The sequence below is a fragment of the Camelus ferus genome, chromosome 15 (assembly GCF_009834535.1).
Source record: "Camelus ferus isolate YT-003-E chromosome 15, BCGSAC_Cfer_1.0, whole genome shotgun sequence".
Classification (NCBI taxonomy): Eukaryota; Metazoa; Chordata; class Mammalia; order Artiodactyla; family Camelidae; genus Camelus; species Camelus ferus.
This window is the reverse complement of record NC_045710.1, coordinates 13877811-13899231: the sequence shown is the minus strand read 5'-3', so window position 1 is coordinate 13899231 and position 21421 is coordinate 13877811. Positions and strand designations below refer to the sequence as shown.

Sequence of the window (21421 nt, the reverse complement as noted above, 5' to 3'; positions counted from 1 at the left end):
CTTTCTTTCTGCCCCACCATCTCTAATGCAATAGTGTTCCTTTTCAAGGGAGTCTCATGGTCCAAGATGGATGCTGAAGCTCCAATCAATACATCCACATTTCAGGCCGTACATAAAGACAAAAAGGGCCAGTGCCAGGTTTCTCCTTTTCAGAAAATTTCATGGAAGTCCCACTCAGCATACATTTGTATTTCAATGGCCAGAGACTGATCACTTGGTCACAAGAAGTTTGGGAATTGGACACAGTGCCATCCCAAATAAAATCAGGAATCTCTTATGAGGAGAGGCTAGAAAGGATGTTGGATTGGAAGTAAATTAGCCATCTTTGCTTTATCAGGTGTGTACAAAGTACAGTAGGAACTCTGTAGGATGCCTGAGGCAGAGTAGGAAAGGCTTCCCTGAAAAGGTCTAGAATTTGAGTTAAAACAAAAGAAACAAAAGGAATTAATTAGCTTCCCCAGTTGGTGAAGAACATCCCAGGCCACACAAATAGGATTCGTAAAGACAGAGGGATTACAAAATAGCTTGTAGGGAAACTATAGATAGTTTAGACCCCTGGAGGTTGTAGATAAGGCCAGAATGGAAGATTAGGACCAGATTATGAAGACCTTATTATGCTGGATAGAGTGTGGGTTTCATCTCGTAGGTAAGAGGGAGCCAAGAAGCAATTTTAAGCATGGGAGTAACACAGTCTAACATTCACATCCTAAATGACTCACCCTAACAGAGTCACTAACAGATGTTAAGAACATCTCCAGTGCTAGGAGAAAAAGGAAGGAGGAGCAAAGCAAATAACTGGGCTAAAAACACTTTCTAAGACAGCTTTATAAAGACACACACACACATAACAGACAAATCCAATATAAACACATTCCACATCTACTCAAGTTTACAGGGAATCTTGGGGCTCAGATGAACATAAAGGAGGGGAAAAAAAATTAAGAGATGGATAAAAAAGTAACACTTAATTCTGATTCATTCTTTTGTTCTGTCTTTTATAGATCAGTCTCCCCGACCACCATTTAAACCCTATCTCACTCTTAACATAATGGAGAGCCAATTTTTTAATCAAAAGCCATTTTTAGGATCAAAGAGAAACATATTTCTTGGCGGATAGTGTGTTTGTTATATCTTGTAACATCATATGGTAAAGGGTATTCAACTAAAATTAGAGATGATATTCACTGAAATTCTCCAAAAAAATCAAATGCCTCCAAATCCAGGGAGGGAAAATTGTATCTTTTTTCTTCCAGGATATTTTTCTCAAGTACTAGCGGAAGTGGTAATGAGAGACAGGCCTCCTTGCCATTCAGTGACAAATGTAATAGGTTACATGAAACCACAGAAAATGAGTCTATTTAAAAATGTCAGATATAACACTAAAGGAAAATTCAGTCTTGTATTTTTTCCTCTTGATCATGGTCTAATAGAGACAATTCAGAAATGATTTCTTCTGAACTTGGTGATATTCATGATTGAAATAGTGTTGCTAATGATAACAATGTGTAGAATTATTACATGGAAAGTACTAATAATGCAAATCATATGGCCTGTAGTTGCCGTTCTCCTGTGGATTATTTTTTCCTAGGCCTATTTGATTACTCAGAGATTAGCATACTAAAGCTCAGATGTGTACTAACATATAGAGAACTGAGGTTTCTAAGAACAAAAGTAGACAATTAACCAGATTTTCACTTATGCCACCTTTGCCATGTGAAATGATGACAATGTAAGGCAGGGGTTACTGAATCAAAAGTATTATTTTCAAATATTTCTGGCATCTTATGTTTTTGCTTAGATCTACCAATATATAATATTCTATAAGACCTTACAATAATTGAAAAATTATACGAGTACTCACTAAATCAAAGACATAACTCTTAATTTACAGTGTTAAAAATAAGATGTATATTTTAGAATCTTTAACTATTACCTGGCTTATTGATTATGTTTTCCAGAAAAAAAAATTCTTTTCCATATTTAGAATTCTTTAAACTATCTTCATATCTTGTTCTGTTTATATAACTGATGGTTATAGGAGACAATTTTTTTCTTCTGTAAAAGACAATACTTACAAGACCTATTATGTCACTAGAATTACAGATCATTTCCACTGGTTTTAAGGAATAATAAAATCAGAATTTAAAAACTGCAAACAAGTAGAGGCACTGTCTTTTTTTCATATTAGTGAATTTCTAGAAAAAAGTCCCAAAGCTGAAAGGTACAGAGCAATGGGATTTTCTCAAAGAAACAAAGCTATAATGGAGGAGATTTTTGACCAAAGCCTTGGCATCAAAGAAGTCACAACTATGAGAAAAAACATATTGTAAAAGCAAAGACATAACTATAAACTTTAATAAAAATTTAATTGGCAAAAGTTACATCTTAAGTTCCATAAAATATACATTATTTGTTCAAAAGATGTTACTATGTCATATTCGGGTATACATGATATATGTACATATAATATAGTGTATAAAGGTACATATAAAGGAATATACATACACACATATATATTCAATATATGCTATATGAGACAGTTATGCTATAACCAACATGATGCAATAATAAACACCTCAGAAATCTCAGCAGTTTACAAAAGCAGTTTATTTCTTGCTCCCATAACATGTCCTTCACCCATTACTTCCACCCTTACTCCATGTCTTCTTCATTCTGGGAACCTGGACAAAGAAACAACCCCAGTCTGGGACACTGATCTTGGGGCAAAGAGATAAGAGGAATGACAGAATTCCACAAGGGTAGAAACTCACAATGGACCATCTGTTAATATTTCATTGTCCAAAACAAGCCACATGTCCAAGTTTAATACCAATGAAGTACAAAATACAATCTCTCAGTGGGAAGGGCAGAAAATTATTGGGAATAACTTTGTTGCTTAAGAGACTTCCAGTTAAGAGACTTGGACATATTTATCCAATGATCATTCAATGCTCTTCTCCAAAGGACAACAGAACTCTCAACTGGGCAAATCTGCTTGCTTATCAAATGACTTTACTCATCAATACATTAGAAATATGGAATAGAAGCAAAGCAAAGCTGAGAAGAAAATTCATAGCTGGAAATTTTATATTTACAAGTAAGACTCAAGTTAGGGAAAAAAAAGAATGCTAAGGAAAGCAGAAGGGAAGAATCATAAATTAAAAGTATTCAGTATTTGAAAAAAAATATGTAAAACTATTATATAAATCCAAGAACTGTTTCTTGCCCCCAACACATAAGAATATATAAACATAAACCATTAGGTCACCTGATCAAGCGGGGAAATGGGCGATAGCACAGGAAGTACAAAAGTTGAAAATGATGATGTTATAACCGCAAATACAGAGAAAACTGAAAGATTCATAAGTAACTACTTTGCTCAACTCTAAGCAAATAAATTTGAGAACCTGAATTAAAAGGGTGATTTTTGGGGGAAAATATAAATTATTGATAGTTCCAATACTATTTAAATTGTTGCAGAGCATAGAAAATAAAAGGAATGAAAACTTCTAAATTCTTTTTATAAAGTTATTGTAATATTGGTAACAAAAACCCTAAAAGAAAGCCATAAATTGATCCCACTTAAGAATATCAACATAAAATCCTATGCAAAATATTAGTCAATACAGTACAGCAGCATATTGTCATAATATTTAATGATTATTTATATTTTTGACAAGACCCTCCCCTCCAAATAGTATCCTTCATCCCCATTTGGGTTCTGAAAAATCTGAGAAATGAAATCGACCATAGTCTTATATATGCTCATAGAACATTTGGAGACGTAAATATCATCTTGATTTCTGATAATGGCTATATTGGGATCCACAGCTAGCATGCCAAAAGGGCCTGCAAAGTGAACCCCAGAATTATACAGACTTACCCACTCAGGCACAGGTAATCTTCTACAGGGGTGGAGAGTTGCCCAGGTTATGTCACAGAGAAGTAAAGACCTTCCACTCCCAGCAGGAAGCTAGCTCCCAGAAGAAGAAAACAGAGATGAGTTAAGCATGAATAATTTATTCTTTTCAAATTTACATAAATCAGGCAAGTCACTCCACTTTCCCCTGGCACAGTGAGGAAGGGCTTGAGAGAAGCCAGGAATTTTAAACTAATCAAGGTCCTTCACTTTGGAAAGAAACATTGGGGGTAAAAATTCTATTCCAGCTTGTTGGTTTTGTTGTTTTAAAAAATTCATTTGGTTTGACTATTAGCCTATGGTCTATATCAGTCAAGAGAGAGACCCAGTAGGACAGTCTTGCTCCTACCCTCAGGAGACTATTCCACCAATAACTGCTCTTTGGGTGTCCTTCTAGGTCCACTGGTGGACAAAATGGATTTTGCCCCCAGAAGGCTATAAACTTGCTTAAGAGTACATTATTTAATAAATCCAAGGCCATGCAATAATTCATGCTCAAAGCTAAAATTTTATCTTATCTACATTTTATTTTCCATTTAAAATTTTGTCCTTGCTATGCTGTATAAAACAGGCCATCAGAGGCTCTGCAGTGAGATTAAATGACAACATTAATGTACTCCAATGGTAAAATATACACACTTATTGTCTCAGAAGCCCCAGATTGTAACCAGTCAGCTAAATCCATTTTAGAGAAATTGAACGTGATCTGGACATTAAAAATATTCATTATTGCTAATTTCATGTGGTGTGATAATAATATTGTTGCTCTTTCTTTGAAAGTCCTAAACTGTTAGAGATTCATACTGAAGTATGAAGAGCCTAATTTGCACTAGGAAAGTTACGACAGTGATGTTTGAGTGTTGAAAGCTGTGTAGGAATTTCCTGGGCTAATGTGGTCAGGCTACCAGGGAAGAAAATGGCATTCCAGGCAGAGGGCATGAGATATGTAAGGCCACAGAGCTTTGGAAAGGGTGTTGAAATGGACATGAAGGAGCACAGGGCAATTCTTTAGCAGAAATTGTGCAAAACCTTAGTGAAAATACTTGCAGTAAAATATTTTTAGTCTTGATCGTGCAAAGTTGAGACGACAGTTAACTTTTCTCAACTGGATCATGCTATGTAGACCATTTAATATAGTTTGTTAAATTAATCTCATCTAGAATGCCATTTTCTTTCTCCTTTATGCAGATAGTAACTATCTTTCAAAGCAGGACTCAAAAATTCCCTTCAGTCAAAAGCTTTTCTTAGCCAATTTGTAGTTTAGTGAATCCCCCATCTTCTAACTCTTAAGAGCATGCTATTCAATATAGCACCTGATGATGAGCTTGTCTACCAAATTAGGACAGTTTTATGTGGGATAATCTCATTTCCTCAGCTAGAAGGAGTTATCTTGAACCAAGCACAGCACAATGCTTAGGATGTTACAAGATTTATTACATAGAATGTTTCCCCAAGCATAGGGAGAAGGTCAGATGTGGGCAGCCAAAAGTTCATGCATCTACTCAGTCCCCACAGATACTCTTTGGGCTTGATATCTCAATTTGACCATCTGGGGAAACAATTCCCTTCACCCCTCCCCCAAAAAAAAGAGAAAGAGAGAAAAGGAAAATGAATGTGATTTCCTAACCTTTCTGAAATGTTACAAAAATGGATGATGCTAAAACTAAAAGTTAAGATGCCTTAATAATATTGGAAATTCAACATTTCTTTTAAATTTTTGTTTAACTCCATCAATTTCAGCAAGGAATACTAAAGAAAATCATAAATGAAAATGAACCCTAAAGATGCCACTACCTTTTGGTTTTCAGGAACTAGACTATGAAAAGACAGGCAAGCATGAGACCCCTTTAAACGGATCTAAATCCAAGAAAGCAAAAGTTGAACAGAGAAACCATTATAACAGAGCAAGAGAATAAATGACAGTTTAGTTCCTCTGTTGTGTGGTACTCAGCACTGTGGAGAATATCTCTATTGGGTAATTCAGAGACAGCTCAGTCGTAGGCCTGGGCCTCATTAAGGCTGCTAATGAGAATGTGAAACAAATATGTTAGCCTGGTTGGTTTGGGCTGAGAATAGGATTCCTTTGCAGTTTTTAAGGTCACAACATAATGCATTTTTAAACTTCAAATGTTAAAAACTAATACACATGGCTAAGATCAAAAAAATCCAAACATTAAAGGAAAACATAAATTAGTCAGTTAGCTTTCTCTCTTAAAACTAAATACTTGTCACATGAAACAGGAATGGTCCTCTCTTGGTATCCATGGGGAGATTGGTTCCAAGATCCTAGCACTACCAATGCCAAAATATGCAGTTATGCAATTGCTCAAGTCCCTTGAATAAAATGGTACCGCACGAATTCAACAAATAGCAGATCAGAGGAGCAATGAAAGGGAAATGGGCTTCTGCCACATTTAGTGGAAGTAAGAGGTCACAGTATTTTGGTAACAGCTAGTACCTTGAAGATAGAATTCTACCTGGCTAATATTATTCACTTGTTTACAAAACAGAAATGTTCTAAGCCTTTACTTAGTTGGTATATTAATTTTCTATTGCTGCTGCAACAAATTACCACAAACTCGATGGCTTAAAACAACACAAACTTATTACCTTACAATTCTGGAGGTCAGAACTTCAAAATCAGTTTCACTAGGCTAAAGTCAAGGTGGTGGCAAGCTGCGTTCTGTCTGGAAGGCCTAGGGGAGAAGCCAGTTCCTTGCTTTTTCCAGCTATTGGCTGCCTGCATTCCTTGGTTTGTGGCCCCTTCCCTCATCTTCATATCAGCAGCAAAGCATCGTTTGAGCTGACTATGCTGCTTCCACCATTACATTTTCTAAACTCTCCTTCTGCTTCCATTGTTACATTATCTTCTCTGACCCTCGTCCTCCTGCTTCCCTCTTATATGACACCTTGTGATTACACTGGGCCTACCTGGATAATCCAGGCTACTCTCCCCATTCTCAAGATCCCTAACACAGGATACGAATGTCTTAACCACATCTGCAAAGCCCTTTTTGTCATGTAATGTAGAATATTCACAAGTTCCAGGGATTAGGACATGGATATCTTTGGAGGGCCACTACTCAGTCTATGGATAGACGGATAATACAGAAAGACATTACGATTTATGAAAAATTCCATTCTTATTTTACTGGGGAATATAAAGTCTCCATTAAAAAATTAGAAGGAATGATTTGTAAAAGTCCTGTAGCAGTATAATTAGCCCACAAAAGCCTTGTTGAACAGAGCAATTAGTTTCTGAGGAATCCAATAAAGTGGGAAAATCCTATACTCTAAGGGAATATTCATCTGTAGCCAGTCTCAATCTCTACTTTGTTTTTAATTTATAGAGATAGTTGAACGACATTCCCCGTATTTTTCTTATCCTTACCATACCCTGTCCCTGCCACTAAAAGGCTTCTTTATGGTGTGGTTTCATTGAGGGGAACTAATGGATTATATCAATGGATTACAACTAAACATTTGCAGTTGCAGTTATATTACATATGGTGAATGACCTTGAAACGTCTAAAAATAAAAATATTATTTTAGTCTCTTTATATATATATATATATATATATATATATATATATATATATATATATACATACACATATATATAGTATTACCTGTTGATGGCCTGAACATCTAAATGTTAATGTTTGCCAGATTTTTTTTTTAGTTCATTCTTTTTATAAGCCAAGTGCTCTATGAAAGCAGTGCTTTGGTGAACAGTCTTATAGGGAGACTCTCCAAGTCTCACAGCTCACGGCTGTGCTGGCTTTTAGGACCATCTATCTCTTTGGGTCTCTGCATGACTAAATGCCAGGAGGAACAGTATAACTATAATATGGGAGGTAAATGTGGTTTTGTCCATTTTTAGATACTGATTTTTAATCTATGTTTAAAATGAATCATTATGTGGATCTATTTTCTTGACCTAAAATCTTTTAAAAAAGACATTTATGTGGATCTTAGGGTACACCAGAGCAATGTTATGGAGGCTGCAGAAGCAATGGTGTGTTTATAAGCATTCAGAGTTATCTATACTTAAAGATTTACAAATCAGAAAATTAACTATTAGAACCAGTAGAAAACCACAATTCAAAATTCACTGATATTTTTGACTAGTAGTTCTATCACTAGAAATCTATTCAAGATTAATGTTTCCTACACTTAGAAATAAGTCTTTGATTATTTTATTTCCTTGCTCTTTTTTTTTCCTTTTTCTTTCTCTTGCTCCTTTTTACATAATCTGCAATCTATCTAATTTTAGTGCAAAGAGTGTCTAAACTAAGGGTTTCAACTTTCTGTGTAATGGAATAGTAAGAAGATGGGAACATATTTCATTAATAAGTGCAGGTCCTTCTAACATTCTCATAACATCCACCAGAAATACTCTTTTCTATCATAAAGATCTAAGAATTACCCACTTCTCTGTCTCACTCTCACTGCTATTGTGGGCCCTCCATCCCTTCTGCAGTGTCCCCAACTGCTCTCTTACTTCCACTAAAGTATCCCCAACTACTGTGGCAGTTTCTAGGAGTTAGCTTTAAAGATCCCTGCATAGTTGATCTGGACCAACCATAAGAGAAGTGCAATCCTACCAAGTGCCTAGAAAGTCGAAACTATCTGAACAGCACTAATGACTCTTCAGTGTGCAACATAAATTGTATGAGCCATACAGCCATAATTCTGTCATGTAGCCTGGGGATGGAAGAATTATGGTGAAACAGATGCGCATTTTCTCTATGACTATCATACAGGGCAGAGCTACTAAAAGCATCATCTGAGGACCAGCAGTAGTAGTAGCAGCAGCAGTTAGCAGCAGCATCTCTGAATGTTTGAAATGCAAATTCTAGGCCCCACTCAAAAATTACTAAATTGGAATCTCTATTCCAATAAACTCTCCAGGTGATTCTTATGCACACTAAAACTTGAGAAGCACTGATGGAGAATAACACTAGAAGAGATGATTTGATTTCAAAATACCCTAGACCTTCAAGTAAATGAATACATGAACAAGAATTTTAGCAGTCTTTGAGGATTGTATGAAGCACGATTTGCAGGACAATCCTTGTCTAAACTGGATTTGGAAAGTAGTGTGGAGAAGAAGATATACAGTGGGCTTGAACTGCAGAGGTCCCACATGGGCTTGAACTTCAGAGGTCCACTTACACGTGGATTTTTTCAATAGTAAATACCACAGTACTACACTATTCATGGTTGGTTGGACCTATAGATGTGGAACTGCAGATACAGAGGAACCATGGATACAAAGGGCTCACTATAAATTATACTCAGATTTTCAACTATGTGGAGGGTTGACGTCCCTAACCCCCATGTTGTTAGGTTAACTGTACACATGAAAGCTCCACGATACAAGTTTAACTTACCTGGAACATGTGCCAAATGGGTTCTATAGATCTCACAGAGGCACTCCCCTCTGCTACTTGAGTGGGGTTGTTTAAACATAAATTTACAGAATGTTTACCATGTAACAGACTGTATTCTAGCCCTAGGTAATACAAAGATGAAAGAAGGAAGAGGTACTTGTCCTCTAGGACTTCACAGTATCACTGAAGACAAAAAAAGAGCCTAATAGAAGAATGCAAATGGTGATAGAGGAGCATTAAGGAGGGACTTAATCACACCTGGGAGCATCAAGGAAAGCTATTCAAAAGTGAACCTCACATCATGTGTTGGAGCTAGTCAGGGGAAGATGGAGGGAGTGGGGACGAGAGGGAGAAGAGAGAGCAGGCAGAGAGAACAGTGCGTGCAAAAGCCTGAAAATTTTACTGAATAGCATGAGCATTCTGGAAACAGCAAGGAAAGAGAAAAGACATGGAAAACAATTAGGAGGCTGCTTCACATAGTTTAGATGTGAAAGAATAAGTGCTTCAACCACAGCAGGGGTAGTGGGAACTCACCCAAGCATAAGGTAGTATATAGGTAGCAGAGGCTGGCTCTGCCAAATGACTTTGGGCAAGTTAATTTCTCTGTGCCTCATTTTACCCTATGGGCAAAATGGGGATAATAACAGAGTGGCCAAAGGTCTGGAAAGATATTTAAAAAGATAGAACTTGTTTGGTTAATTTTTCTGGCACAGGCTTATTTAATGAAATCAGAAACATAAATCACTTGAGCAATGCACCATAAATGCTCATGCAAGAATTCAAAGAATTGCTGCATTAGTGAACCATACTCATTGGAATTAGTAATGAGGGACACCACCATGAACATCTCATGTCTTTTTACTGTAATCATTCATTTATTTTGTGCATTTGTCCATGTTTCCAAACTCTATGGTCACGTGTTAATACTGACCTCATTGCGGTTGCTGTGAGGATTAAAAATGAGTTGATTCATGAGACGCTCTCAGCACAGTGAGTGGCATTTTCTAAACTCACTGGGTTAACTATTATATTTAGGAAGTAAACTGGAAATAGAGAAGGTAATGAAGCACCAGTCAACTTCAAACAACTGGTTGGGAGGTGGTGCTTTATCATTAAAACTTTGAATACAAAAGGATCAAGTCTTCTTTTCTGTGTGTGGGTAAGATTACTGATTCTACTTGTCTGAGTCTACTTGCCTGCTTCTCTCTGTGAATAAAACTACCTGGTACTCTCTATTGCATTTTTGGACAGATATAAGCCTCTCACCTATTAAGTGCCAGGTGCTGAGGATGCCAACAGTTCAGAAGATGACTATGACCTTCGTCTTCATGGAGTTTGGGTGTGGTAAGCTCGAAATACCTCTGGAATAAGCATCTTCAGCATTTTGCTAAAGGGTCTGGTAGCAGAGGCTAGGCATACCAATGTCAATAAACAGGTCAACTGAGAACCAACTTTCCTGTGTCTGTGGAGAAGGGACAAAAAGAGATACAACCAGTAACGGAGGTAGGAAAACACGGGCAGAGTTAAAAATGGGGGAGAAATGGAGAAAGGAGGAAGGGAAGCAGAAAGCATATCAAGGACGACTGAAACAAGAGTTGAATGAAAGTCAAATGTAAGGGAAGAGAAAGTTACAGCACAGCTACAGCTTCTGGGCCACAGGGCCAACAATCTCACAGCCACCGCCACATAGTCGGTCCTGAAAGGCGCCAGTTCCCCGGAGCTGAGCGCGGCGCGGCGCTGTGACGTCAGAGGAAGGCGGGACTTCCGGTCCCGGTGTCTCCTAACCAAGACGGTCGCTGGTACAGCACGCTCGCTGCCTTTTAGTCGGACAGGTGAGGTACTACCTCCCGTTCTCGGGGACTTTGTAAGAGGAAGGACAGCCGGGCAGGCACGCGGGAATCGGAGCCCTTTCTCTGGCTTCTCTCAGATCCCGGGCTGCCCTTGGCCAGACGGCCCGCAGGGGTGTGAATAACAGTGCTGAAACTGCTGGAGGGTTCGGGACCAGCTTTGACCGTAGTTTTTGGCTGCGGGCCCAGCGGGAACGTACCATTGTACTGCTGACCGCCGCCCGCCTGTGCGGAGTCTTATGGTAGCCCCTCTGGGGAGTAGGGTCCAGGACGTTGGGCGACTGGCCGGGAAGAAGTGACTAGCAGGGACCAAAGTCTGGGAGGAGAACTACAAAGGTCTAAGTTCTTGTACCAGTCAAGCCTTTAGCCCTGGGCAAATCACTGTCTTCCCTCCGTGGGTCTCAGTTTCCCACCTTGTCCATTAATGGGATCATTACGGGCTCTTTTGGTTTGGAATCAAGTTTCTCAGCAGGGTCAACTTCCCCCACGCCTCTAATTTGTTACACGAGGTACCGTAGAGAACTGACTCTTGAACCAATCTCTGAATTTGTCACCCCCCCCCCACCTCCAACCACTTGTTTGAGGTTCATTTTCTTTTTAAATCCATTCTACCAGTAGAGACTTTTGACTGGTACAATTAGACCATATGTATTTAAAGTGATTATTAATATGTTAAGGCTTAATTCAGCCATTTTATTACTTGTTTTTTGTTCGCTGCTTCTGTTATCATTCTTCTGTTTCTCTTTTCTTGCCTCCTTGTAGGTTACTTAAGTGCTCTTTAGAATTTTATTTGACTTACGGTGTTTTTGAGTATATCTTTTAGTATACTTTTTTATTTCATGGTTGCCCTAGGTATGACAGTATATATACATAACATCACACAGACTACCTTTGTATTGACATTTTACTACCTTAAGTGAAGTATAGAAACCTTATTTACATTTAGGTCCTTTTAGCCTTTCCATTTTTAAAATGTAATTGTCAGATTACCTATATATACATTGAGCACCACACTAAACTTTGCTTCAGCCATCAAATATGATTAAAGAAACTCATGAGGGGAAACATAATCCATGATACTTAAAACTGCTTTTACCTATTCCGTTGTTCTTTTTTTCTGAAGTTAAACCTTATTCATGTATTCCTTTCTGTTTGGAGAATTTCCTTTAGAAGAACTTGCTAAGGATAGGTCTGTTAGTGACAAATTCCTTTTATTTTTCTTCATCTGAGAATATCTTTATTTCCGCTTCATACTTGAAGGATAGTAAGGATAGTTTCTTCTGATATGGAATTTGGGGTTGAGAGTTACTTTCCTTCAGCACTTGAAAAATTGTGCCACTACTCTCTGGCTTCCCTGGTTTCTGATGAGAAGTCTGCGGACATTTGAATTATTGTTCCCCTATAGGTAATATGTCATTTTTCTCTGACTGCTTTTTAGGTTTTTTTTTTTCTTTGTTTTTAGTTTTCTGAAGTTTGGCTATGATATACTTTGTATTTCTTTGGTATTTCTTTGTATTTATCCTATTTGGGATTAACTCAGCTTCTTGAATCTGTAGGTTTTGTGTGTTTTGCCAAATTAGAGAAGTTTTTAATCCATTTTGTAAAATAATTTTCAGCCCCATGCTCTTTCTCCTTTTCCCCTGAGACTGGTTTACAATGTTAGGTCGTTTGTTATTTTCCTACAAGTCCCTGAGATCCTGCTGATTTTTGTTTTTAAGTCTGTTTTCATCTTGTTCGATTGAGTAAATTCTATTGACATATCTTCCAATTCACTGATTCTGTCTGTCAGTTCAACTCTACTATTGAACGCGTCCACCAAGTTTTAAAAATTTATTATATTTTTTAATTCTATAATTACATTTCATTCTTAACTTTCTGAAAGCATTTCATCCTTTACTATTTAGAGGGCTGCTTAGAATATCCATGTAATTTCCATGCAAAATTGATGATAGCTTTAGATTATTCGTGTATATAAACTAATCATCTTACTCAAGTTTTTAACCTCCTGTGCAAAGTTATCACTGTAATTAGCAGAAGCAAAATGAACATATATAAATTTTCTTTCTTTGTTCCAGGCAATGTCTTGTTAGAAACTCTAATAAAAGGGAAGTAGGGAAGGAAATGAAGAAGGAGATTTAGGCCCTGGTAAATAGCAAATTGTAGTATCCCACGAGTAAGCAGAGTGGGAATTTTGAAATTCTAGAAAAAAGAAATCAAGAATCAAAATGAAATGAAAAATTTACAGTTGCTCGTTAAAACTTTTAAAGGGGTTTTGTGATATAGTTGCAGATTCAGAAAGCTCCGTATTCTCCCCCTTTTTCCCTTGAATAACACTGATGATTTTTAAGTACAACAGAAACTTTCAGTGGCCATACTTGAGATTTAGGTACTGTTTTGTTTTGTTTGTTTGTTTGTTTTACTTTTTTTATTGAATAATAGTTATTTTACAATGTTATGTCAAATTCTAGTGTAGAGCACAATTTTTCAGTTATACATGAACATTATATATTCATTGTCACATTTTTTTTTTGCTATGAGCTACCACAAGATCTTGTATATTTTTCCCTGTGCTATACAGTATAATCTTGTTTATCTGTTCTGCATTTTAAAATCCCAGTCTGTCCCTTCCTACCCCCCGCCCCCTTGGCAACCACAAGTTTGTATTCTATGTCTATGAGTCTGTTTCTGTTTTGTATTTATGTTTTGTTTGTTTGTTTTAGATTCCTCATATAAGCAATCTAATATGGTATTTTTCTTTCTCTTTCTGGCTCACTTCACTTAGAATGACATTCTCCAGGAACATCCATGTTGCTGCAAATAGTGTTATGTTGTCGGGTTTTGTGGCTGAATAGTACTCCATTGTATAAATATACCACATCTTCTTTATCCAGTCATCTGTTGATAGACATCTAGGCTGCTTCCATGTCTTGGCTATTGTAAATAGTGCTGTTATGAACATTGGGGTGCAGGTGTCATTTTGAAGTAGGGTTCCTTCTGGTTATATGCCCATGAGTGGGATTCCTGGGTCGTATGGTAAGTCTATTCCTAGTCTTTTGAGGAATCTCCATACTGTTTTCCACAGTGGCTTTCCTTGCTTCCCTCTCCCACTCTTAATGATTTAGATGTCTTCTTCTACAATTTTGTGTTTATTCTTTTTGTAATTCATGGCAGTTATCTCCTTTCCAGTTATGAGTTTCTCACTTTTGTAGCATCCTGCTTTTCTATTTAGAGTAGACCTGTCAATATTTCTTTTAGAATGGGTTTAGTGTTGCTAAACTCTTTTAGTTTTTGCTTGTCTGTGAGAGATTTAGGTAATGTTGACTCTTGATTTTATTGGTTTGATTTCTTCCCTTACCAAATAAATTAAAATTAATCAAGGACCCAGTTGCCAGATGCATTGACATTATAGCCCTGTGGTTAATAAGTTATTCCCATTAAGTATGAAAATTTAATATATGAAAAAGATTGTATTTTAATTCAGTGGTGAAAAGATGAATTTTTTTTAAATTAAATGGTATTTGCAAAAGTAGCTCTCTATTGTAAAGAAAACAAACTTGGATCCTTATACAGATAATTAGAAGTTTAAGTGTATAAGCTAGAATAATAAAAATTAAAATAAACATTTAGGAAGCTATATGTTAAATATATGGGCCCAGAAAAGGGTTAATACGAGCAGTATATGAAGTTCTCCCACACCAATAAGAAAAAGGTAAATAACCAACTTGGAAGCTGGGCAAAGGGTACGAATAGACAATCCACAGGAAAGAGAGTCCAAGAAGGCCAGCAAACATGAAAAGATGTTCAAATATGCTAGTAGTCAGAGAAATACAAAGTAAAGAGTAGAGATACTTTATACCCAAAGACTACATGAATTAAAAGTAATGATACCACTTATTGATGATAGGATTGTAGGGGGAAAGATACCATCTTAGATTGCTAGAAGAAATGTGATTCTTGTACTCTTATTGGAAAGCAATCTGCCAATACCTATTAAAATTCAACCCAGTTATTCCAAATTTGGGAATCTGGACATTAGAAACAAAAGATCTGGTATATATGGATACATGTCAGAAGAAGTTAGGGATTTAAGAGTACTTATTACAGCATTGTTCCAAAACACTGGGAGGCAATTGAGTGTGTCTACAGGGAAATGGTCATATGAATTAGGATGTATCCACATTGTAGAACCATTAAAAATAATGAATTAGAATTATACTATTTGACTTGCAGGATTTTCATGTGTTACTAAGTGTGAAAGCAGAGTGTATAGAAGTGTGTATAATATGCTGTTTATCAAACACTGTCAACTCATATTTATTAAAATGTATTTAAATGCTTAGGTATATTGGTGTATAATCTTTAAAAATATGGAAAACTTTATATTAAATTAATAACATGGATTTAGGAGAGATACATTTAGGTGAGGAGAGTTAGAGATGTGACATACAAAAGACTGAAAAATAATTCTACTAATATTTAAAGAAATGGAAATTAAATATTGGTCTATTTAATTAGTGAGGTTTTTAAAGAATTATAATGCCTCATGACCAAAAAAATGTAGTCAATCTGATATACATTCTTACTTTGATACCAGAACAAATTGATAAAGTAAATTTATCATGATTCCAAAAGCCATAAAAATGTTTATATCCTTTGATTAAATAATAGAATTTCTATATATGTCAACTATACCTCAATAAAAAATTAATTAATAATAAAAAATTGACCATTAAAAAAATCCTAGCATATATTACATCTATTTTATCCATTTAAATCAAATTATATATGTGTATAACAAGTTAAAACTTTGAAACAAAGAATACGAGCTCTGGAGTCATTCAGACATCTGGGTTCAAATTCTAGCTCTTCCACATTCTAGCTTACTAGTTGTGTGACCCTAGGCAAATTCCTTGGTGTCTTTCAATCATTTTTCTCCTCACATGTTTTGTTGGAAATAATTGTACTCATCTCATAGGATTGTTGTAAAGGATTAAATAATATAATATTTATAAAGCATTTAGCACAGTGCCTGGCTTATAGAAAGTACACTTAAAATGTGAGTTCTTAGTATTGCCTCTGTCTTCTTGCTCTTTAACATTTATATATTTTTAAAAATTCATTACCAGCGCCTTTCTTGAAACATTCCCCTCTGGCTCACATGACTTTACATATCTTAGTTCGTGCCCATTTCTAATTTTTCTTTTTTATTCTTTTGCTGGCCTATTAAAAAAAAAAAAAAAAAAAAAAAAAAAAAAAAACCTTGCTGTATGGATATTCCCCCCAGAGTACAACAGGAGCTATCAAGGAAGCTTGAGTTAGTAACCAGGAAAGTGATGGTTATTTATATGGAGAACAGAGAAGTTAGGATTTAGGATTGGTAGGATTTATTTTTGAAACAAGATGATTTTGATTTTTACACATGAAGTTTGATACATCAATGAGGCACCCAGATACAGATGTTCAGTAGTTGGAAAAATAGGATAGGTAGGAACTTGAGAAATAGGTTGGGGAATGGAGAAATAGATATTTATAAAAGGATTCTTCTAGATGGCTAATTCTCAGTGTGAATGTAACCTCAGGGAAAGCACATAGAGAAGAGAGCCAGGGGCAGAACCTTCAGGTACAGGGAATGGGGGAGGAAAAGGTTCTTAAGGAGTATTGAGAGATATCACAGAAGCCAAGACGAGGGAGCTCTTTAAGAAGAAACAGACAAAACGTATTTCTACTTTGGCCTTTTTGGAACTTTAGTTCTGTGGCCTTTTAAACTTTAGTTTACCTGTCTTCTGGCTTTGTCACTTATTTTCTTGAAACTTAACTATGTTTGTAACTGAATCCAACTTTCTTTCCTCCAACTAACTTCCCCTCCCCTCATTGTTCCCTCTTTACCTGAGCAGTATTTCCATTCCCCTCATGTTTAGCATCAGAATCCAAGTCATCTTTGTCACTTCCCTTATCCTGGCCTCCCATCCTGAATTATTACCAAACTTGTCTCTCATTCATTCCTTCTTTCCCCCTCTTGCCTTCTTTTCTTGCTTAGGTTGTTCTGATAGCTTCTAAACTCTAGGGTAGTCTTGGGTTTTTTTCTGTTTTTCATGATCTTCTTTTTTTTTTTTTTAATAGTTTTTTTAATAGTTTTTTCTAGTTTTATTATATTGAGATATATATAGTTAGATAGATAGATAGATAGATAGATAGATAGATAGATAGATAGATAGAGATATAGTTCCTCTTATACCCACTTGGTAAGAGTTTTTACCAAAAATGGGTGTTTCACAGTCTTCTTAAAAGCACTACTTTAATTAAATCCTTGCCCCCTTTAAAAACTGTCAGATTCCCTATGCCTACAATACTTTCCCAAACTGTTCTGAGAAAGAAGAGAAGATATTAATGGGAGAAGTTAATAGGATTACCATTGATGAGATTAGTCAAATCAGTTTTTAAAAGGTTGTGTATATAAGTGTATGTATATATAGATACATATACACACTTTGTCTTTCTCTTAAAGGTTCAAAAATTCTTATCAGTGTAATTTGAAAGTTTCTGCAGAATTAAAATTTATCTTTTTTTAACCTCTTTTGACAGATTGTGTTTTCCAGTAGTTAGCCACAACCATAACTCCCATTCCATGTACTTTTTTGTACAATATGACTTTGACCCTATTAGAGAGGTCCATTTTTGCTCCGTTTGAGTATGGGTGAGCTTGGCTACCTTGAAAGTAATGCTACGTGACTTCTGAGGCTGGGTCTTAAAATGTGGTATAGTTTTTTTCTGGTCCTCTTGAGATAGTTACTCTTGGCACCCGGCCTTCATGCTCTGAACAAGCCCAAAATAGTCCATGTGGAGACCATATAGAGTGGATATGGGTAGATACTCCTGGCCAACAACCTATCTGAAAGCAGAATCAGTCATCAGACATGTGAATAAGGATGCTTCCAGAGGACTGTTATCCCCAGTGAACATATGACACCTACCAGTAACCACAGCAAAAGCAAATAGTAGTATTACTAATAATAAAGAGAAATAAAAGAAATAATAAAGTAAAAAACCATAGCACAGGCTTTATTGAGGTCAGTGGGAGAGGAGGGGCTGTGCAGAGTGAGATCCTTGCCTGGACCTTCACTTGTCTGGTCACTAAACATTTTACAAGTACATTTAGTACCGTGCCCAGGAGTAGCACCAATTAATTGCCAGTCAAGGCACAGACACGTGGAAAGTGTATGCTCTGCTCTGTGTAACTGCAGGACAGTAACACAGCTCACAATTTACATTTTATAATATATATAAAGTTTTTGTCATTTGAAGAAGTTTCAGCACCTTCTTGTCTGCCTTATATATGTGATAAATAATGCAAGTTATTTTTAGGTATTGTTAGTGCTTTGAAAGACAAGTATCATTTTCTCTCTTTCAAACGTAATATAGTTTATTTGAAGACTGTCTGGACATTGCAACACAAGTTTTTAAAAACTTTTATCATTTGTAGTTCTTACATGGGTGATAAAGTAGAATTCTTACTGAGTAGCCAAAATAAAATCCATACATTATTTGCATGCTAAAGCTGAGTAAGAGACTCATTTATAGTGATCGAATAATGCAGCTTTTCTGTTTGTATGTTGTGTACGTTTGTACAAGATTTAATTGGAAAAACTTCTTTTACTAAATCTAGTTAGAAATCCATTAATATAAGCAGGTGAATACCTATATTTAAATGAGTAAGGCTTGCCTAAGTCTTTCAATTTATATCTACACTGTACACTTGGTTTTTATCCAGCCTAAGTCTTGCTGCTTATCAAAACTGATATCATTAAAGATAGCTTGTAGGTGATGGCTGAAGGCGAGGCCATCAGCTTTTAACAATATATATTAGAATACATTACCCCATCTTCATATGCTAGTTGTTTGCAGCATTCAGTAATCTTGGATTTTTTAGGTAAGGAAGAATTTGAATTCTTATACTTAAGTTTTTCTTTACTTTTTTTTTTCTTTTTGGCAATGTGAGATTCAGAAACATAAAAGGGAAGTAAAATAAAAAGATGTAGGGAAGTAAAATAAAAAGATGTTTTATGAACACAGTAACTTCATGTTTCTTAGTTGTATTTTACTTGAAGCATTTTAGAGTTGTTACTTTTTTGTTTCTTTTCCAATTTCTATAGGCTCTTTGGGTTTCATGTCTACTTGAATTCCCATTAACTTTGTGACTAGTCAAACTCCAAAGATGTCATTTACTTTGAAGTTGAGTATTTGTGAGTTGAATATAATTAACAACCGTGAATTCTCTTCTGGTGCAAGTCTTAAATTTAGGCCGTGTCCTCTCTGTCATTGCTCTAATACTGTGTATAACAGCTAAATCTAATGTTGTTTCTAACACTTTACAAATGTCATAAGACCTTTATAAATATACTGTGTTTTGTGATAGTTTTAGAGACTGGGCCCCAGTGACATTTATTAGTGAACTAAAAATCAACCCTCAAGAAAAAGTGAGATGATACTTTTATTTATTTAGTCAATCAGTATATTTTGAATATAATTTTGAAAGGAGTCCCCACTTTTTAATTGTCAATTTTTTATTCAAGGTTTTTTTCCAGCCTCGGCACTATTGCCCTTTTTGGCCAGTAACTCTTTGTTGGGGGTTCTGTCCTGGGCAGTGTAGGATGTTTAGCAGCATCCCTGGCCACCACTCACTAGATGTGGTAGTAACACCCCACCACTGCCACCACCAAATTGTGACAAGGAAACTGTCTTCAGATATTTATTGCCATGTGTCTTCTGGGGGCAAAATTGTCTCCAGTTGGAAATCACTGCTCTAGAGAGACCTCACAGCCTGAGCATGGCGGAGGGTAGGAAGGGGGGCTTTGTCAGTGGGGACAAGTGCTCCAAAAATCTGCTGAAAGAGTACATAGAAACCAGGGGGGGAAAGCCCTTCCTCCTGCAGTATCTCTCCTCCAGCACACTTTTCAAAGCTAACATATCAGTTGGCAGTGGAAAAATATTTTTAAAAGCCTGGATCAATTTTTCCAGAGAAGGCACTGAAGGATGAATTTGGTGGTAATAAATTGATAACTGGCACAAAGGGGAAAACATTCCAGAAGTGGGGGCAGTGGGGGAGTAAAACATTAGCAAAGTTATAGAAGCAGAAAAGCATGAAGACACCGAAGAAGTGCAGGGACAAGACAGACTAGAGTGCAAGTTCCATGTGAAGTGGTAAGAGGAGAAAAAAGCTTTCAGGGTACTTAGAATCTGGGCTCTTGAGGGCTTTGAATGAAAGGAGGATGGATAGTTGAAGAGGAGGACAGGAAGACCAGTAAGTTTGAGATGTAGTCCTGTTGATAGACACAAAGAAGACAGAGGCAGAGATGAAGGAGTGATATAAAGGACTGAATTTTTGCACATATCTTGATTATTATAGGAAATTGTTCCTGATGTTATTTCATATTCTATTTTTTCTCTCTGCCCATTTCATAATTTAATAATGTAGTGCTTTAATATTGCTTAAAATACAAAATTTGAGATGAGAGGATTAATAGAGGAAAAAGCTTTTAGAGTTTATCAAGGAGTTCACCATCCCTCTTTACAGTTCTGTCTGGGAAAATACAAGAGCAGCCCTAGCCTCTGTATGTTTTCACCAGTCTTTACAGGTGAAGGTGAGGGGACTTGGCTCACTGGTGGAGCATGTAGCTATGAGAGAATTCCAGCAGAGGGAAAGGGGAAGTTAGCCATGGTCACTGTCAGCTTAGACTGGAGAGGAGAGTTGTGGGAAAAATTAATCTTGTTTTGATTCACACTCCTCTGTAGTCTTTAATTTCACTGAAGACAGTGTCTCCCTGTTTCTCCCTACTCTTGTGGTTTTCTTTTCTTTTCTTTTTTGCAGTCCTGTAATCTAGAATAGCTGAATAGTCATATATCTCCCGTATCTCTTTGTGGCATTTCCTTCTAGGTGTATTGAATTTTGTCTTTTTTATTCTTGAATATTGTCTTTGGCTCAAGGTTTTACATTTCAGTGACTCTTCATATTGTTTTTCTCGCCTGATTTAGAAATGGACTCAGAAATCGAGGAAGAAATTCCTGTGCATGAGGAATACATTTTATGTTGTGGAGTTGAAACCCAGGTTCTAAAATGTGGGCCCTGGACTGACCTTGTTAATGATCAAAGTGCCAACAAGCCTAAGCTGCTTATTTTCATTATTACTGGTAAGTTTAAAAATCTGGATGAGGACACTTTATACAGATACTTGTAACTATTTATGAATTTAAAGAGAATTTGG

General features: G+C 36.3%; 1 protein-coding gene and 1 long non-coding RNA gene across 5 annotated transcripts in view; one reads left to right on the top strand and one right to left on the bottom strand.

Annotated features, from left to right (window-relative positions):
* Window positions 1-11001, bottom strand: part of LOC116668909 — a 161182-nt gene extending 150181 nt beyond the window's left edge. For both annotated transcript variants that reach the window (XR_004326169.1, XR_004326170.1), the window contains exons 1-2: window positions 9316-11001; window positions 3884-3973 (exon numbers count right to left, since the gene is read on the bottom strand). This is a non-coding gene — a long non-coding RNA (uncharacterized LOC116668909). The remainder of the gene's footprint in view (window positions 1-3883; window positions 3974-9315) is intronic.
* A 56-nt stretch (window positions 11002-11057) lies between these two features.
* The window catches only part of LDAH (lipid droplet associated hydrolase), an 82369-nt gene continuing 72005 nt past the window's right edge, over window positions 11058-21421 (top strand). The window contains exons 1-2 of one of the 3 annotated variants that reach the window (XM_032497104.1): window positions 11058-11147; window positions 21192-21347. In XM_032497104.1, the coding sequence (XP_032352995.1) occupies window positions 21194-21347 (154 nt within the window). In that variant the 5' untranslated portion in view covers window positions 11058-11147; window positions 21192-21193. The remainder of the gene's footprint in view (window positions 11148-21191; window positions 21348-21421) is intronic. The other 2 variants (XR_004326168.1, XM_006179462.3) reach the window with 2 other exon arrangements.